This window comes from Branchiostoma lanceolatum, chromosome 8, assembly GCF_035083965.1.
Source record: "Branchiostoma lanceolatum isolate klBraLanc5 chromosome 8, klBraLanc5.hap2, whole genome shotgun sequence".
Taxonomy (NCBI): Eukaryota; Metazoa; Chordata; class Leptocardii; order Amphioxiformes; family Branchiostomatidae; genus Branchiostoma; species Branchiostoma lanceolatum.
Window position 1 is genome coordinate 1,984,112 of NC_089729.1, and position 18,895 is coordinate 2,003,006.

At 45.9% G+C, this 18,895-nt stretch overlaps 1 protein-coding gene across 5 annotated transcripts in view; it reads left to right on the plus strand.

Moving 5' to 3' along the window:
* The window catches only part of LOC136440019 (ras-associating and dilute domain-containing protein-like), a 58,485-nt gene that overhangs the window by 17,938 nt on the left and 21,652 nt on the right, over positions 1-18,895 (plus strand). For 4 of the 5 annotated variants that reach the window (XM_066435763.1, XM_066435760.1, XM_066435762.1 and 1 more), the window contains 3 exons: positions 390-501; positions 1,582-1,762; positions 13,736-13,919. In XM_066435763.1, coding sequence (XP_066291860.1) covers positions 440-501; positions 1,582-1,762; positions 13,736-13,919 — 427 coding nt within the window. In that variant the 5' untranslated portion in view covers positions 390-439. Of the gene's footprint in view, positions 1-389; positions 502-1,581; positions 1,763-3,817; positions 4,122-13,735; positions 13,920-18,895 lie in introns of those variants that run through there. The other variant, XM_066435764.1, reaches the window with a different exon arrangement.

Here is an 18,895-nt window from a genome sequence, read left to right on the forward strand (position 1 = left end):
CTGCCTCCTGGGCAAAGCTGCTGGGTAGTTGGCTTGGCGGTTTTCTGTTTTTTTTTTTTCTTTCTATGCATTGTTTCATGTTGCAATTAGCCCTCGGGCAAGAACTTGCAAATAAAACAACAACAACATTTATTATCATTGAGTTACTTTCTTTTGCGCTCGAATTAAGCGTGGCCGTATGATCGAGATCACACGATCAGAAAACAACGCAAATCAGCAAAAAAAATGCCACAGAAAACCGCCAGCCACCCAGAGGGAAGTCTGCGCTGAGCGAGCAGGCTAGCCACCCTCCTCCCCCCCCCCCCCGCACCCCTAGGCGAACGGAAAATACAAGGTACCGTTCAATAGAAAGATCACGAATAAATCGTCTATGTATTCTGTTCCCCCAGTGTCCGTGGCCACGTGACTGAGCCATGCACGTGACCATCCACGTGACCTGATGGCGACTGAGACGATCCTAACCCCGGGGGTGGAGGGCCTGTTCCAGCGGAAACGGTCCAGGTAAGATGGGGAGGGGGGTGTGATGTGTGGGGGGAGGGGAGGCACTAGGGGGTTGGACTCTGGGGGGGGGGATGCTGAGGGGCGGGGTAGGGTGCTCATAACCCCCGGTCTGTAGAGGCTGTTCCAGCCGAAAGTGAGGGGCTACTGAGGAAGGGGGGGGGAGTACTGAGGGGAGTGGGAGAGTCAAGGGGGAGGCTTAGAGAGAGGGGTATGTTACAGAGGGGGTGGGGAGGGAGATCCAAACCCTGGGGTGAAGGGGCTGTTTAAGAGGCACTTTAGACACAGTCCACTTCGAATAATCGGAACCGGTTCCGAACCGGATCGGTTGTCTTTAGACCTACGGGCGGAAGGGCAGTGCACCACCCGTGGTGCAAGATATTACAGTCGCTCCTCTCATATTTCTTATGTTTGCTACAAGCGTTTTCTGGCATATGAAATAGTACGAGCCCAACAAAAAAAGGAGGATGAGACGCATGTACAGGGACAGGCAAGACCAGGCTTGAACCTGCCGGCGTTCGTCCTCGCCGCGCTGGCTGTACTGCAAGCCGGGCACGTTGATCGGGTCATAGGAGAACACCAAAGAAGAAGCAGCCACGGGTGGCAGGCCATTGCACTTGAAACATTCGAAAACTTTCAATGACAATTGCACAAATGTTTCAGAATGAAGAAAATATGCTTCTATCGCTAGCGCAGGCTTATTAGCATATCATTATCATGATACTGAAAGCGGTCTCGGAGCCAGTTTCCTCTTTACACACAGAGAGAAACCGCATCGACCCCCCGCTGATGTGGACTAGACCAGGGTTGGGATGTGGTCTGGTGCGGTTCCTGGAGAAACCGGATTCTCCTCTTTAGACTGGGAACGGGAGGCGAACTAGTCCAGTTAAAGTGGACTAGTTCGGGTAAAGTAGACTGTGTGTAAAGCCACCCTTAAGTTATCAAGGCAGGGGAAGAATGTTTCTGATGTGTCATCATCGCAGACCATGTAGTACCCCTGTGAATTTAACCCACCAATATGGCGGATTGTATATGACGACATAATTACTCACGTGACTTCAACCGGCCAATCCCGTTCCTCAGCGCTCAGATCCTGTCGGACCCGCGCGTGCTGGCGCACCTTCAGCAGCTGCACGACACCGCGCAGGCTAACGGGCACCTCCTCGGGCAGGATGACGCCCCCGACCGAGACCAGCTCCCGGAGACCATCGCTAACTACAACCGCAGGACCCCCATGGAGGCCTTCAAGGCGGTCCTCAGAAACGTGAGTTACAGTTGACTTTATTTACGTGTTGTACTTACGTGTCAATCCTTCGACAAAATGTGGTAAATCAAAATAGATAAAACTCGAAGTCTACCTGGAAAGTTCCAAGTTTAACCGCACGTCGCCAGAACGTAAGCGTTTAAGGTTGTGTTCGCGTATTTAAGGTTAATATCTCGCATATAGGTTCATTCAGTTGTGTCCAAAGACATATCTTATGCAACGGCTGTTACTCCGATGCAACGTTGACCAAAGAGAACACCAGTTATGATAGGTTTAAATAGCAGGCTGATTGCCGTATACGCATTACGTTCTGCCGACGTGCTAGGTTTAACCCCCCAAAATGTTGGTCAATTCTTACGTCATAGTCATGTGATGGCAAACACCTATCGGTAGACGCAGTCCTGATATGTCCTTCTCTAATTATCCTCACAATCTTGATATCACAACAATTTTAGTAGGGGGCGCTCTTTCATGTATTTGCCAAGATGTTAGGATCATCATGTGATTCGCTGATGGAAGGAACTTAGTCTTGTTAGAAGAGCCCCCTTGCGTTCAAAGAAGGAAGGGCATCCAAGCGCTCCTTACTTGACCCCGATCTTTCGAGTTCAAACACTCGTTGAAAGTGGAATTGTGAGTTTAAAGATTTTTCTTGGCTACGTCTGCAGGACTAAGAGCTTGTCTTTTCTACAAGGGGATAATCAGGGAGTCGTATAAATGTAACATTGCCTCTTTAAGCTTTTCCTTAGTATTAAAGATGATCTACCCAGCGCTAGCACTTCATAACAGGCTAGTTGGGTAGCCCTGATTCTATGTTTTTTATGCGACCGAATAAATTAAATCAAATAAAACCCATCGGTTGCAAAGTAAGAGAGAATTTCTAGCAAAGCTCATTAGAATGTTGAATGTATCAAATGCACGTTTCGACAAAAGTAGGTAAGAATCTCGAGAATTTCTATAAATAGTAGATATACTAGTGTAATTAGTTTCCATCTTAAACCGATACAAAGCGCCTTTCAAGGGTCGCCTAAGTGGGGTTTGCTTATCTGCTAGTGTACGCAAACAGCGCGTAGTTTGTTGTGGTGAAGCTCCAAGGTTTGTTTATAATCTCCACCTTGCGTACCTGGCGACTCAGGTACGCCCATTCACACCTGTCCGACTCCCCTCACCTGCGTTTCCCGGTTACCTGCGCACGCAATGTGACCCACAGGTAGGTAAAGGTTACAGGTAGTCCCATAGTCTTTTTGGGACAGTGGGTTGTTATCCACTGTGTCTAGGGCACGGTATCTGTATCTGTATCTATATAGCCGGTATAACCGCCATTCGGCGTAACACACTAGCTTCGCAGACACTTTCTAGTCGTTGTATCTTAACTGTAATTCCTTCTTCTACAAGCTTGTTGATAACCACATTAATATAGACACTCACAGTTTACAGAGCTCCCAGCCAAGCCACAAATAAGATAGCAGCACTGCGGATGCATAACGATCTAAAGGGACACTGCATTGTGCATATTTGTAATCACAGAAACACACACACGCAGGCGAACTAGCCCCCACCAGGCCCTCCTACGGGTGTATGGGTCGTAGAATTCAGCAGAAAAAGGAATAATCAGCCTGTAGAATCAGTCCATGGTGAAAAGTCACATTTCGCCAGTGTAAGCCTGCAAATGGAACCCTGACAAATATTCTCCCTATAGCCGGCGTAGTTAGTCTGGTAGAGACTACAGGCGAACACGCGAAAAGTAATACTTTATAATAGCTTCCCGAGATAAGAAGAACTTTATTGCACGATACAATCTGTATGGTGTATCGTAACAACTATTGAATACAGTACAAAATAGAGGTATAGAATGGAACCTAACATCCTAATTACTTATACAATAAGGGCTAGCATAAGTCTTGGATATAGTGTTACAATCGAGTGCGGCTAGTCATGAGGTGTGGTATTTTTTTCTAATGTCAAAGCAGTCTTTTATATATATATATCTATGTTAGGTAACAACCATCCAAGCGTATCCTTACTCCCCAGTCACCCCCCCCCCCCCCATTATTTACACCTGCCTGGCCCAGGTAAACTCACGTGGCCAGGTGACTCCCTGTCACAGCCCAGCAGTACTTTGATTTCGCTGTTCCCATTGTGCGGCTTGTGTAGTGACCAAATACGCGGTGTTCAGTTCGCCTCGCCAAACATTCGGCTCCATTCACCGCGCGGAAACTTTACCCGCCGCGGCAATGTTGCCGTCCTAACGGTGGCCAGTAGTCAGACGGTTTTTCCGCGGTCGCGTCAGTCGTGGTCGGAGTTCCGCCGGGATTTCTGGAAGAATTATCCCACGTGCCGAGCTTTCCACCCGCGAGCTAAGGTAAGCGTGACTCGTACACTAGTCTCTTAGCTTCAACTGTCAGGTCCCTAACCCCACTACATCGCTCTGGGACGTTTCAGAAACGTTACTACGTCCTACAAATATTTCCAGACGACTCCAAACCGTCTCATGTTCAACTATGTGTCCCCAAAGCCTCACCACCCACTGTCCCTTAGCTGACAGAACGCAGTCGTCTTCTGAGTGGACGTTAGTCGTTCCTTAGTGTCTTTGAGTCGTACCTGGCCCCTAACCCCACAAGCAAACGTTTTAAGTGACATTGCATAAACACCAAGACTCCAAGTAACGATTTCAAGACGAGTCTCCACAATTTACGACCAAACTAAATGTCCCAAAAGGCCCCCACCTGTTACATTGTAACTTGTAGGACGCAGGGGTCTTCTAAGTGGAGGTAAACATACCGATACTCTACCGTGAAGAGCACAGAGTCTTAGCGGGTCGAGTGGCTGTGACGCCCCGAGAAACAAGATCGCCGCCCAGTGGTAACATTTCACGGTCTCAATTTTCCCGGTGAACATAACAAGTATCTCAAACCTACACCTCTGCAGTACAAGACCCTGCTGCAGTTCTCTCTCTACGTTCCTTTGAAATTTTACAGTTAGAAAACGTGTGGTAGAGACATAGCAACCACCTGTAGGTTTTCAGGAACCCGCAGCGCATGAGACGGCGGTTTCTGTTATTGATTCTCCACGGAAAGAGATCGGTTGTAACGCCCGGTGTTTGTTCTAGAGTTAAGTCCGCGGATTCTATGTTTAGTCGAGGCGATAAAAAAACTGCCTTCCCTACGCGCCCCCCTCCCAACCAACTTCTGGTGGGTTAATCAAATGTTTGGCAAGTTTGCTACGGTTTGGATATTCGTATCAACACTGACAAAAAACGGAAGAATATTGTTTGTAGACGAATCGAACAACAGGTGTAAGACTGTAACAATAAGCGTTTCAAATAGAGCAAGCTAAAAGGACTACTTAGCGTCCACACGTGTTATGTGTGAACTGTACATCACTAGTTTTCATCTCTCTATCAAACTAGCTACAGTCCATTCTGTGGTAGTCCCGCTATAAAGCCCTTGAAGACAGAAAATTGTAAGTTATATGAGTAAAGGTGAGATTGTTATAAGTTGTCACAAGGTTTGCAACGATGCATGACGGAACCGATCGTTTACAAGGATCTACAAAGCAACATGTCTCCGTCGCAAGACATCTGAATGTTGTACGACACATCCATAACCGTCCCAAGAATATCCTCAATTAAATCTGCTGTCGTAAGCCTGTCGTAAGATTAATCATCAGATACCAGGCCATAGAAAACGACTGAAAACCAACACTAACATTCTATCACCGCCCCCCTCCCCATCTAAGGAGAAATATTGTCCCAATGAGACATTTTATGGCGCTTATTGCCCGAAGACAAGTGCAGAATCGTGCCTGTACCGAGGAACAAGAAAAACCCCTCAGGTTTAATGGCTCTGTCTTCTTGCGTCTTCAACAGACCATAAAGTTCTGTTTGACGTTGGACGAGTCTTAATCACAGCTGAGTAAAAAATGGTGACTCAATTAGTCAATAAAATACTTTCAAATGAAGGCACTCTAGGACTAAACCAGCGACAAAAACAAGAAACAACTACTAGTATACCATGATTCAGTAGTGACCTCATGTTAGGAAAATGTGTATGTACGTTTTCGCTCCAACTTCCTGTCTTGAAAATGTCCAAACTGTATGATAAACCAGTTTAGAGGTGAATGTGCTTAGCAAACAATCACAGGATATGTCAAATTGAATGACTCAGAAATCAGGAAACTACAACAATGTTTTACAGGACGTATATGAGTGTATTTTTGGTTTTGAGAATGACATCTAACGTTATACATGGCTTAACATATACTTAACGAAAATGCATGATATAAGTTTCAGATCTTTGAAGAGTACATTTTTGCCTTGTTTCCAAACACGCCATTTTGTGCTTACTTAAAAAATTCCCCGGTTCGACCTTTGATCTAGTAAACACCGGCTGAAGTTTAATGTTGTTGTAATCATCTGACTTTGACTCTTACCGACAAGTGTCACATTTTCCCCACCGCCGAACTTTGGAGCAGAAACCCCGCGGGAAAAACTCACAGGGTGGTTCTGCCCTAAATCCGGGAATGTTAACGGTGTTAGCGTTAATCTGGAGTCAAGTTTCCGCGATGTAAGGTGTTGAATGTTGTAGCTTTGTAAAATCCGACCCTACAGGGCCCACTTAGGTCCGGCTTTATGTAAACATAGGTTCTTTGCACAGCGTCGTTCATGACTTGGATTGTCGTGTACGTTCTCACGTTCAATTAGTGTGCTCTGTGTGCAGGACTCTGGTTTGAAATGCCGGCATTCAGATGTTGACCTTTGACCTTCTGGAACAGTCGACGACAATGACTTTGAGTTTTGAACTTGCTCATACATGTAGTTTGTTTGATCAGTGTTGTTCTGTATTCATGATGTACCTTTTCTCTCTCTGTGTGTGTGTGTGTGTGTGTGTGTGTGTGTGTGTGTGTGTGTGTGTGTGTGTGTGTGTGTGTGTGTGTGCGTGTGTGTGCGTGTGTGCGTGCGCTAGAAAAAAAACACATAGTAAGTTGACAAAATGCGACCAAACATTTGGAATAGATTTCCATGCTTAGCTACCTTTGGCGAAAGATTTGTAAGCCTATCTAGATTCGGTTCCCTAAAATGATTTCAACGGTTCTACGTAGGTGCTAACTAGTACTGTTAGCTTATTTTGATTCCACGTATCTAACGGTTCATTATGCACGAGCTACCCGTAACTACAACAACGTAAATCGCGACAATAAACAACTCCGAAAGCACTTAGAGCCCGACAGGTACAAGCCAAGTAAAAGTCCCACACAATGAAAACATGTCGGCCGCGATGTTTTACAAATTGACGGTTCATTACGGTAAGTGGGGGTGGGAGGGGTCGGGTCTAAGGGTCGCTTTAAGACGTTGGTGTTGTTGTCTTGATCATGAGAAGAGTAAGGCTTCGTGTTGTTTCCGGCAAGACGACTTGGTAAGACGGTTTATGTTTTCGCTGGCGTTTGTTTCTTTTGAGGTTTGTTTGTTTCTTTGTTTGTTTCACTGTTTGTGAGTTCGAGAAGTATATACAGATGAAATGATGGGTAGGACTGTGCTCTCCAAAAATAAGAGATTGAAGTTTGAGGCAACCCTCCTCGCCTCTATAGCTTTCCTTCGAAATCGAAATTACTTTAAAGAGTACTCATTTTCTCGCTGATATAGCTTTGCCTGGAATATCTGCCCCTCTAGTGGGATGTTTAATTCATTGTAAGTATTTGCCGTAATATCATAACGTGGTTTTTCTTCCTCACTTTCATTCGTTGTATTGTCTTCAGCCACACTGCATAGATTTAACACTATTTTGGCGTCATGGCCATTCAGTCTAAGCTGACCATTATCCTACCAAGCCTTAACATGAATTGAATGAATTATACATTCACGGTAATATAGCATATTATTATATGTACCAATATTGTATACAACGTTAAGAGAACACTTCCGGTTACCTTCTAAAACTAACTAAACCTTACGTCGATGAATGTAATAAGATAGGCAAGGTAACAGTTACTGATTCAGTTGATTGAGTAAACTGTTACCTTAATTGGGAAACTAGATGTTACTGTAAATGCAGAAAGGTTCGCGGTGGTTTTATGTTCGCAGTTTTCACGGCGACCGTTTCACCGCGAACTTAAAACCACCTCGAACATTTTTGTCCAATACTGTAGCAATATGTTACCGAAAGCAGAAAACCATGCATGTAAAGTGATTGTCACGTGATTTCATAAAAACAGATGTAAGCCTAATCATATCCTTCAATTTCAACCATGTTGATAACCGTTTGTTAGACTGCACATATTTAAACACGTTTTGTCCACATCATATGATTAACTTCGTGAATAGGGCTTATAGATATAGTCGTCGAATTTTACGATATTCTTCATAAGCGTTACCAAAAGCAGACGACTATGTAAAGTAAGCGTGTTTTTTTTTTTTTCAAAACGTCGAATTTTACGATAGTCTTTCTTACGAAACCTTCATAGCACGTCTTACCAAAAACAGGAGACCATGTGAAGTAAGTCTTGGTTATAAGGCGTTTTTGCGAGGAATTTTACGATGGTCTTGCGAAGCCTTCAGAAGGCTTATCAAAACAGGAGACCAAGGTAACATGTAAAGTAAGCTTCGCGCGCTTTCATGCCGACATATGTCCGACCATTCACGACGCTGCTTGCCGTACTTCTGGCGCGTATTCAGGGTTACCACAGGGGAATTCACACCTTGTGTTTACTAAACTGTGCCGGGAAACTTTACCGCCCAGGCCGCGTTACGTGCCGCTCCCCTGGAAAGGGATAGCCTCTAACAGGCGCCTTCGGCTAGTGATAAAAACAGTAGGATTCAGGCTAAATCGAGTAAATCATTAACCTGACGAGCTAGATTACAGAAAAATGCCAGCTATGAGTAAGCTAGCTAACTCCATTAGCAAAATATTCGCGCCAACTGGACAATTTATGTTATATTTTTGAAGCTTCCGAAAGGCATGGCAGAGACTATGTAACAGTGACGTCAAGCCGCGAAATATGAAAATACAGAATCATATTGAGTAAACCACAGGCTCTTGTTTCCGTGAGGTAAAAATAGATTCCAGACGTGTCTTTGACAACAGATACGGGAAATCAGAGCCCCATCATCGGCTGCCAGACGACCGTGAACTTGAAACAACGTAACGGTTTCTTTTTTTAAATGTAACCTCCATTAACATTAATCCACCGGGTTATATTAATCCGCCACTTTGAAAAACAGTGGGTTTGAGAGATCTCTAGTGCAGCACCCCCAGGTACGCACAGTTTAGATATACAAGAGTGCATTATACTGGAGGACGTTGGGTTGGAGCTCTGTTGGAACATATCTTTTCAGGGTGGCGGAGTTATGTATCTTAGTGGAATAATATATGTTGGTAGATGTTATGTCAATTTCTGGTGGTTTGAAAAGAATTTCAAAACGGTGAAACCAGACAATTCAAGGGCGTTGAAAACCAGAAAAGCAAGAATTCTGCGCGAAGATTGAAAAAAAACAAGTGTTTTTGGGTAACGAATGTCAAGTCTATGTGGCGTTGAAAAGTTTAACGGTAAGGATTGTGCGTGTCTGGACGGTTGGGCGGACTTGTGATAGAGCCTTTGTACATGTGGAATCGGATCGACTGGATCCAAAACATTCCAATGTTAGCAAAAGAAATTCTTATCTGAATGAAAGCTTCCAAAACTGCCATGGAACGCTGAACCATAAAAGTGCCAAGAAAAACAGCCGGGAAAACAAATGTTTCGTCTCTCTTACACGTCTAGGCGGGAGGCTGCATTGTTTGTCTGTCATTGGTTGGTCTGTCTGTCTGTCGGTTTATAGGTATATGAATATAAATTGATCATAATTTACATTTGTTGGTTGGTTGGTCGGTCGGTCGGTCGGTGGGTTGGTTGGTTGGTGGGTTGGTTGGTTGGTGGGTGGGTTGGTGGGTGGGTGGGTTGGTTGGTTGGTGGGTGGGTGGGTCGGTTGGTTGGTTGGTTGGTTGGTTGGTTGGTTGGTTGGTTTTTTGGTTTGTTGGCTGGCTGGTTGGCTGGCTGGCTGGCTGGCTGGCTGGCTGGCTGGCTGGCTGGCTGGCTGGCTGGCTGGCTGGCTGGCTGGCTGGCTGGCTGGCTGGCTGGCTGGCTGGCTGGCTGGCTGGCTGGCTGATTTCTTGCCTATAAAAAAAAGTACTTTGAATTTGAGTCCCCATAGCACTTTTCTTTCAACCTACACTTAAAATCAAGTAACTGTAATAAAGTAAACTGCTTCCCCTGAACGGAAATTACCTCTGTTTGAGTTGTTTCAAAACGGCCAAAACAACACGGAAACAAAGAGTTGAAATACCGCGGTCATGAAGAAAAACATCCAAACCTTGAGCCTAGCTCCATACAAGTCGCCGGAAACTACTTACCGGTACTCATATCCTTACGTCAACAAAAGCACGATCTGTTGCCATGGTAACGCCAAAGAACAACAAGATTTATGATCGTTAATTACTGAATAAGATAACGCTTGTCCTTGATAATCCTCTGTACGTGGCGACCTTTAAACTCGGCACAGCGGAGCGCTGGAGGGGACACCCCGGTAACAAACGAACATCACACCGCAGCTTTAAACTCGGTGCAGCGGAGCGCTGGAGGGGACACCCCGGTAACAAACGAACATCACACCGCGGCTTTAAACTCGGCGCAGCGGAGCGCTGGAGGGGACACCCCGGTAACAAACGAACATCACACGGCGGCTTTAAACTCGGCGCAGCGGAGCGCTGGAGGGGACACACCGGTAACAAACGAACATCACACGGCGGCTTTAAACTCGGCGCAGCGGAGCGCTGGAGGGGACACACCGGTAACAAACGAACATCACACCGCAGCTTTAAACTCGGCGCAGCGGAGCGCTGGAGGGGACACCCCGGTAACAAACGAACATCACACCGCAGCTTTAAACTCGGCGCAGCGGAGCGCTGGAGGGGACACACCGGTAACAAACGAACATCACACGGCGGCTTTAAACTCGGCGCAGCGGAGCGCTGGAGGGGACACACCGGTAACAAACGAACATCACACGGCGGCTTTAAACTCGGCGCAGCGGAGCGCTGGAGGGGACACCCCGGTAACAAACGAACATCACACCGCAGCTTTAAACTCGGCGCAGCGGAGCGCTGGAGGGGACACCCCGGTAACAAACGAACATCACACCGCAGCTTTAAACTCGGCGCAGCGGAGCGCTGGAGGGGACACACCGGTAACAAACGAACATCACACGGCGGCTTTAAACTCGGCGCAGCGGAGCGCTGGAGGGGACACACCGGTAACAAACGAACATCACACGGCGGCTTTAAACTCGGCGCAGCGGAGCGCTGGAGGGGACACACCGGTAACAAACGAACATCACACCGCGGCTTTAAACTCGGCGCAGCGGAGCGCTGGAGGGGACACACCGGTAACAAACGAACATCACACCGCGGCTTTAAACTCGGCGCAGCGGAGCGCTGGAGGGGACACCCCGGTAACAAACGAACATCACACCGCAGCTTTAAACTCGGCGCAGCGGAGCGCTGGAGGGGACACCCCGGTAACAAACGAACATCACACCGCGGCTTTAAACTCGGCGCAGCGGAGCGCTGGAGGGGACACCCCGGTAACAAACGAACATCACACGGCGGCTTTAAACTCGGCGCAGCGGAGCGCTGGAGGGGACACCCCGGTAACAAACGAACATCACACCGCGGCTTTAAACTCGGCGCAGCGGAGCGCTGGAGGGGACACCCCGGTAACAAACGAACATCACACGGCGGCTTTAAACTCGGCGCAGCGGAGCGCTGGAGGGGACACCCCGGTAACAAACGAACATCGCACGGCGGCTTTAAACTCGGCGCAGCGGAGCGCTGGAGGGGACACACCGGTAACAAACGAACATCACACCGCGGCTTTAAACTCGGCGCAGCGGAGCGCTGGAGGGGACACACCGGTAACAAACGAACATCACACCGCGGCTTTAAACTCGGCGCAGCGGAGCGCTGGAGGGGACACACCGGTAACAAACGAACATCACACCGCAGCTTTAAACTCGGCGCAGCGGAGCGCTGGAGGGGACACCCCGGTAACAAGCGAACATCACACGGCGGCTTTAAACTCGGCGCAGCGGAGCGCTGGAGGGGACACCCCGGTAACAAACGAACATCACACCGCAGCTTTAACGCTCACAGAGTTAGCCTGGGTGCCAGACCACAGATAGCACACGGCCCACTAATTATAGAAATCAGGGTTCAGCTGCCAAGCGCTCCCAGGTGCCAACTCTATCCCTACTACTAGGTCTTCCCCACCCAAAAGGGCTTATCATCGCATCGCGCGAAAGGTCTGGTATCCAGGCGATCACAGAGTCGACCTGCTGCAAAACTCATCACTATACGCCTGGATGGCTAATGCCAGATGGCACCGATACACCTGTATGACGTATGACAGGGGCAAGATATCAACCTGTATGACGTTTGACAGGTGGCACATATACACCTGTATGCCCCATGTTCACCTGTATGACGTATGATCGGTGGCACATATCCACCTGTATGACATATGACATATGTGCATGATATCAACCTGTATGGCGTATACCAGGTAGCAAAAATACACCTGTATGGCGTGTGATAGGTGTCCCATGTCCATCTGTATGACGTATGGAAGGTAGTACATTTACACCTATATGGCATATGATAGGTACAGCATTTATACCTGTATGACGTACGACAGGCGACACATATACACCTGTATGGCGTATGACAGGTGTCACATATACATCGTATAACGTGTGACAGGTGGCACATATACAACTGTATTTCGTATAACAGGTGTTGTCAAATATATACCTGTTTGACGTATAACAGGTGTCACAAATCCACCTGTATGACGTCTGACAGGTGTCCATGTTCACCTGTACGGCATATCGCAGGTGCGTGTGTGTAGGGAGGGCGTGTGGCGACATGACGCAGCTACATTGTAGCGAGCCCCATGTTGCCACTCACGGCGCACAATGTAGCGTCTGTGTGACAAGTTGTGTGTGCTAAAAGCGGGAAGCGCCTCTACGCCCAACCGCCGCCTTCCTGCCGCCTTCCTTTGTTTCCCTTTCATCTGCCAAACCGAAGACAATAAACCGTGTGCCCTTTTTCTGTACCCTCGATTCAATCACGATGTTTGCTGTAGACCGGAACTGACGTGCTAACCCGTTTAGTTTACTTGATGGAAACCATACAGTGGACTTCAATGTGGACCTAACACTACATTTGTTCAGGAGTAAATCACTTCGACATAATGAAAAAAAGGAAATGGCTCCTTTTACTGTAAATGCATTTAAGTTCGCCGGTTTTTATTTCGTGCTAAGGTGGAAATGGAGGGTTCGCGGTGATTTTTAGTTTGCGGCAGCGCTTTAGTCACTTACTGCTACAGTATTAGACAAAAATGTTCGAGGTGGTTTCAAGTTCGCGGTGAAACGGTCGCCGCGAAAGCCGCGAACATAAGACCACCGCGAACATTTCTGCATTTACAGTGACATCTAGTTTCCCAAAGTAACAATTTACTCAAGCAACTGGATAGATTTGGGCAACATTTGCTTCTGAATCAGTAACTGTTACCTTGCCTATCTTATTACCTTCATCGACGTAACGTTTAGTTAGTTTTAGAAGGTAACCGGAAGTTTTCTCTTAACGTTGTATACAATATTGGTACATATAATGATATGCTATATCACCGTGAATGTATAATTCATTCAATTCATGTTAAGTTATCCTTTTTGTATCCTGATGTGTTATGATTTTGTAAGGACTCCCTTGGAAATCAGTTATTCAGTTAACTGAAGGGACTACCCTCAAGATTTATAGATAAGACAAAAAAAGGGCATCTATTTTAACTGAAGGGACTACCATTAAGATTTATAGATAAGACAAAAATAACTGCATCTATTTTTTGTATAGAAAGTGTTTCTGACTCCACAAAATATTGTATTTTCAGAAAACCGAGTACGAGGGTGCCCTTCGGTTTTACTACGAGGACGGGGAACGAGAGGTGACCAAGGCCGTGCGCGTGCGCAATACGACCACGGTAGAAGATCTCGTGCCCACCCTAGAAGAGAAGTTCAACCTCGGACCGGCCAGTGATGGGGAGGGGAGGGTACTGTTCCAAGTACAGGAAGGAGGTACGTCATCGGGAAGTTTACAACTACTTATGATTATCTAACAGAAGAAAACAGTGTATATATGACGAATTTCCAATGTCGAACACTTGACACTGGCAGGTCAAAGGTGGATGGAAGCCTGTACCGTCCCCCGGCTTAAGGTATTGTTGAAGGGTGGCTGAGGAATTTTTTTAAAAATTGCCAAAAATCGATATTTCAAAATATACTCGTAGGCACGCATCTTTCTTCAAGTATTACTATCATGTACATTCCTTCAAAGTTATATTGATGAACATCGAAGCACAAGCCAAGGAGAGCGTTTTTTCTAAAAAAAGGGGCGTGGCCTTATAAATGTTGATGACGTAGTCATGACATCATACTAATTTGCATTATCACCTTGCTATAAGGTACTACCTGAAAAAAATTAAGGTTGAGGAAGGTTTATAAAGCTTAAGAAAGGGTTTTTTCAAAAACTTCCTCAGCCACCCTTCTTCAAAAGCTTATGACGGATTACTATCTCCTAGAGTTTTTTCTAGAGTTTAGTACTTTTCTCCAAGAGAATGGATTGGCTTTTTGGGCCTGTGTGTGTTCGTGTTTGTATGTGTGTGAGTGTGTATGTGTGCGTGGGGGGTGTATGTGTGTGTGTGTGGGGGGGGTGTATGTGTGTGTGTGGGGGGGTGTATTTGTGTGTGTGTGTGTGCCTCTCTGTGTTTTGTGCTTTCAAATATACAGAGTTCAACATGGCTACACATCCTCGGTGCTCCTTTTTTGGGGTCTGTGGGACTCGAAGGACCTCAAAGCAATATCGGTATGCGGAGTGAAGTTTGCCGTCTCTGTCTTGTTTGTGTCGCACGCCTGTCCCAGTCGGGCGCTGTCTGGTAAACTGCTGTTGATAGCTCCTGACCATTCAGTGTTTAAGGTAGACATGCCTTGCTGAGCGCCGTGGATTAAGCGTTAATCAATGTGTACGGTTCAAACCAGCTGTCGGCTCAACGTTCTCGGCCGCATTGGTTTAAAGGCTTACCTGGTGCACCGTTCTAGGGTGTAAACTTCAGTCTTACTGGCACACGCTCCGAATAACTCTCGTTCCATTCTCCGTTAGCATTCCGTGTAAAGTTCAAGTTTGGGACCGGTGCAATGGCAAAATTAGTGTTCGCCTTGAATTACGTAGGTCGAGTCATACCAAGTACTTTTGGAAATGGTAACGTTACAGGCTTCTTTTGACATTCTCTGCTTATCACTCTGCATTTTGGAAATAGTAGACCACTAACAGTGGACTAGCCCCCCGCTCTAGTGATTGCACAAAGTTGTGCGGCCCAAGGGCTACTGAAACAGAGATGCGCGTCGCCGGTGCGGAAAGGACTTTAACATTAAGTACAAGAGAATGGTAGATAATGAAGGCCTGAAGTGATATTTTTGTTGTTGTTGTTTGATTATTATAAAAAGAATCCTTTCTGGAACGCCAATGGCAGATTATTATGACTTTGACCTATTGCAACAACTTTCGCTTTTCCACACACACCCTGGCCGCGTTGTTACGGTTGAACACGTCACACGAAAGTCATCTGATTCTGGCTTTCAGTTCCTAGTTTTCCCAAAGACTCGTGACTGTCACGAAGTAACCCGAAGGCCTAATAGTACCATTGACTGTATATCAGAGCAACGTTTCTCCACATTTTGAGTATGTAAACAGCACAAAGACGTTCATATTCTTGCTACGTTGCGACAGACATTGTGAAACGAAACACATGTCAATTTCCATAGTGTGCAATGCATTTAACGTCCTATCCAAACAGTTTGAAATATTGTCCAAAATATGTGTAGCAGCCACATGGTAGGGCAGTCAAGTTTAATTACTTGTTTCAACAGTGCTACATACGTAGAACAATAAACTTGATTAGGTAAAGATAGTCCAATCGCTTTTCTGAGGCCGTAGTGGCAGTGGGATGCTCTCCACTGTGTTTAGGGCATGATATTGGAAGGTGGGGCTCATTCCTCTCCTTCCTTCCTTTTACCTCCCCAACCGAAGTCAGGTACCCATTTTTACACCTGGGTGAAGTGAGGATCGTTGTGTGAAGTGCATTTCCCATGGGCCAATGACTCGACATCGACAGCATGTAAAGCCCCCCTCTCACTGGACCCGCGGCACGCTGGCGGCGTCGCTGCGTCCTAAACTGGATTTGTGTTACCCTTCACTTTATAATAGGAATATCATTCAAAACGTACAAGTATGACCAAAAAGACAACAAAACACACAAAGCTTTAAAAAGATTCGTTTTTTGGCGATGAAATTTGTTGAGCGCTTTTTCAATTCGATCGGCCGCAGCGACGCCGCCAGCGTGCCGCGGGCCTAGTGAGAGGGGGGCTTTAGCTGCCTGATTTACCACGGCCTGCTTTGGAATCGGGACGTCTATTGTAATATACCAGCTTATATGTTCCCATTGTTGTCCCTACCCATTGTTCGGTATGGTGATTCATGGTTACTTTACTTTCCCTGCTTTTCATTTCTTTTCATCCGAAGCCTTATTTGGCAACGCACCAAATATGGTAACGTCCGAGGGCATTGACCCATCCCTAATACTGTATACCTGTGCAAATACAGGTGACCCCGAGTACCCCTGTAGAGCCACATTGTAGCGGTTCCGGTTCGGCGGAGACCCCCCGCAGACCCCCACCTGTCACTCCGGCACGGGAGGGCTTCACAAGTTCTTAGTCCACTCGTAATCGACATCATTTCATTTCACTGTGAGAGACTTTAGGACGTGTTGATTTGATTATATGGATGACATCGCACAAACATTATCGACCACACTGTTAATTGTACAAAGCAGCTGCAAAATGAGAAAATATATGCCTTAAATTGGAGAAAATGTTGGAAAACGGATACTAATCTGACGTAGAATGCCAAAGTCAATTCCAAAGCCTATAGAATAAGAACATGTAAAGAACAAAAATGAAGAATCTATTATTCAGTTTATCATACTCTGTGCGTTCAGTCATTTGTTCAACCTTCCTGACCCCTTAGGTTTCATAATGAGGCAACTTTTAAGAATTATAATCATCTTAATAAAACTAAAAGAACCAAAGCAAATGTCAGCAAGTTAAAACATGTGAACTATATATACTGTAGGGGGATGCCATGCGAGGACAGAGACATTCTTCGTTTACGGACGCCGTGTGATGTTTTGAGGCGTGCCCCAACAGGACCAAAGTTTGCCGGTGCGACGGTCGGTTCGGGCTTTGGTCTGGGTGGGGTGGGGGATAGTCTCGCTTCAACAACTTCTCAAGGGCTTCTTCTGAAGTGCTCGGGAATACAAGATCTAATCAACACCCTTTCCCAAACACCCAGTCTATTTCACCGTCTGTACCGATACAGTATGTTAAAACATGGACCTAAGAATGGACATACAAGAAACCGTTGGGTGATTGCCATGCAGAGATTCTGGAGACTCTGAATGCTTTATGTTAAAGCTTGACAAGGTAAGCTGTTTTTTTATTTGTGTCACGAAATCACCATGAAGTTATGCCCGGGATTTGTATTGGCACGAACCAGACATAACTAGCATACTCCCGGAATGATACAGAAGTCACAGCATCTGATGTACATGTACAAAGCCATTGTGTAGAAAAGAACTGAACAGTCATAATATTTCAGCTATGACACCGCCTTGCGAGCGTGAACTTATATTGAATAGTCTTTTGCACCCCATCGTGCAAGATATTCAAACTATAGAGACCTCAGCTGCCGAAACGCTATGACTAGCTTTTAAAATCACCACAACCGTTGCCGTTGTAATTCATCCCGGACTGTGTGCTACGGGCGAAACGGTCACCACAGTCGACATGTGATACACACACCAGCCGAGACTGTAAACAATAGTAGTCGAAGCGTGACTGCCGTATGACACATAAGAGAAACGTGAGCTACATAACATTGTGATATCTCACGCTTCTACAATTCTCTCTTCCATGCTTCTAAGAATGGCTACTTAAAACTAGGATGTTTTAACGTCGAAGCCAACCATGTTGGAAAGCCTTAAAACGTTTACATTTAAACTTGCTGGTAGATATACATTGTAGATTCCACGTGTTATATACTCGAGCATAGCATCTTGAGTCAGCTATTCTGTAAATCTTCAACGTTATACTTATAGTTTTAAAGATATTTGAAGAAAAACATTTGTCAGTTCTGATTTTCCTGTGTGTAATCAAACGAAGGTGACCAGCTTGAAATTCACAGTAGTTAACGTTACTGTAACTTGTCAGTACTTGCTACCTAGGCCGTCTATTTACCTTTGTTTTGAGGAAGTTTGCCGAAAGGTTCAGTAATGTTTAGCCAACATGAGCGCCGTTTGTTTATGTACGCACACTAAGCTCTCCTGCTACTCAAATCGCACACGCGTGGTATAAAACAACCGTTTAGAATGCCAAACTGTTTGGAAATAGTTGAACTGAAATATGTGAAGTACCTGTAGTCATAACAAAGTTTGTCTGCGCGTTGGTTTGTTGAAAATGTCTCGCGAAAGCGTTACACGCTGATGGGTCAAAGGTCAGGGTAGGCTCCCAAGATGGCGGCCATTTGTAATCAGCCGTGACCTTGGTACTTGTTCGGAGGCGAGGTCAGTCCTTGTTGTACACCTGTCAGAATACACCTGTCAAAATACACTTGTTATGACACACCTGTTGGTACACCTGTTATAAGACAGGTAAGAACGCTGGTGGCCACTGCTTGGAATGTTGTTTTGTGATCTTGTTTGAAAATTGTTAATACTTTGCTATCTTTGGGGGGGGGGGTATAGGGTTTCTATTTGTGAAGTATTTATCTTTTTCCTGGATAGCTATAAGACGTGTCATCTGGCAAAGATGTTCCCTCCGAATATCAACTTTGTAACGTTAACATTTCGATACTCACAAGAAAGTTTTGACCTTCATAGTAAACTCGACAGACTTTATTTCAGTCATTCTTGACTCCCCTGGCCTGTCGGTCGGTGTATATC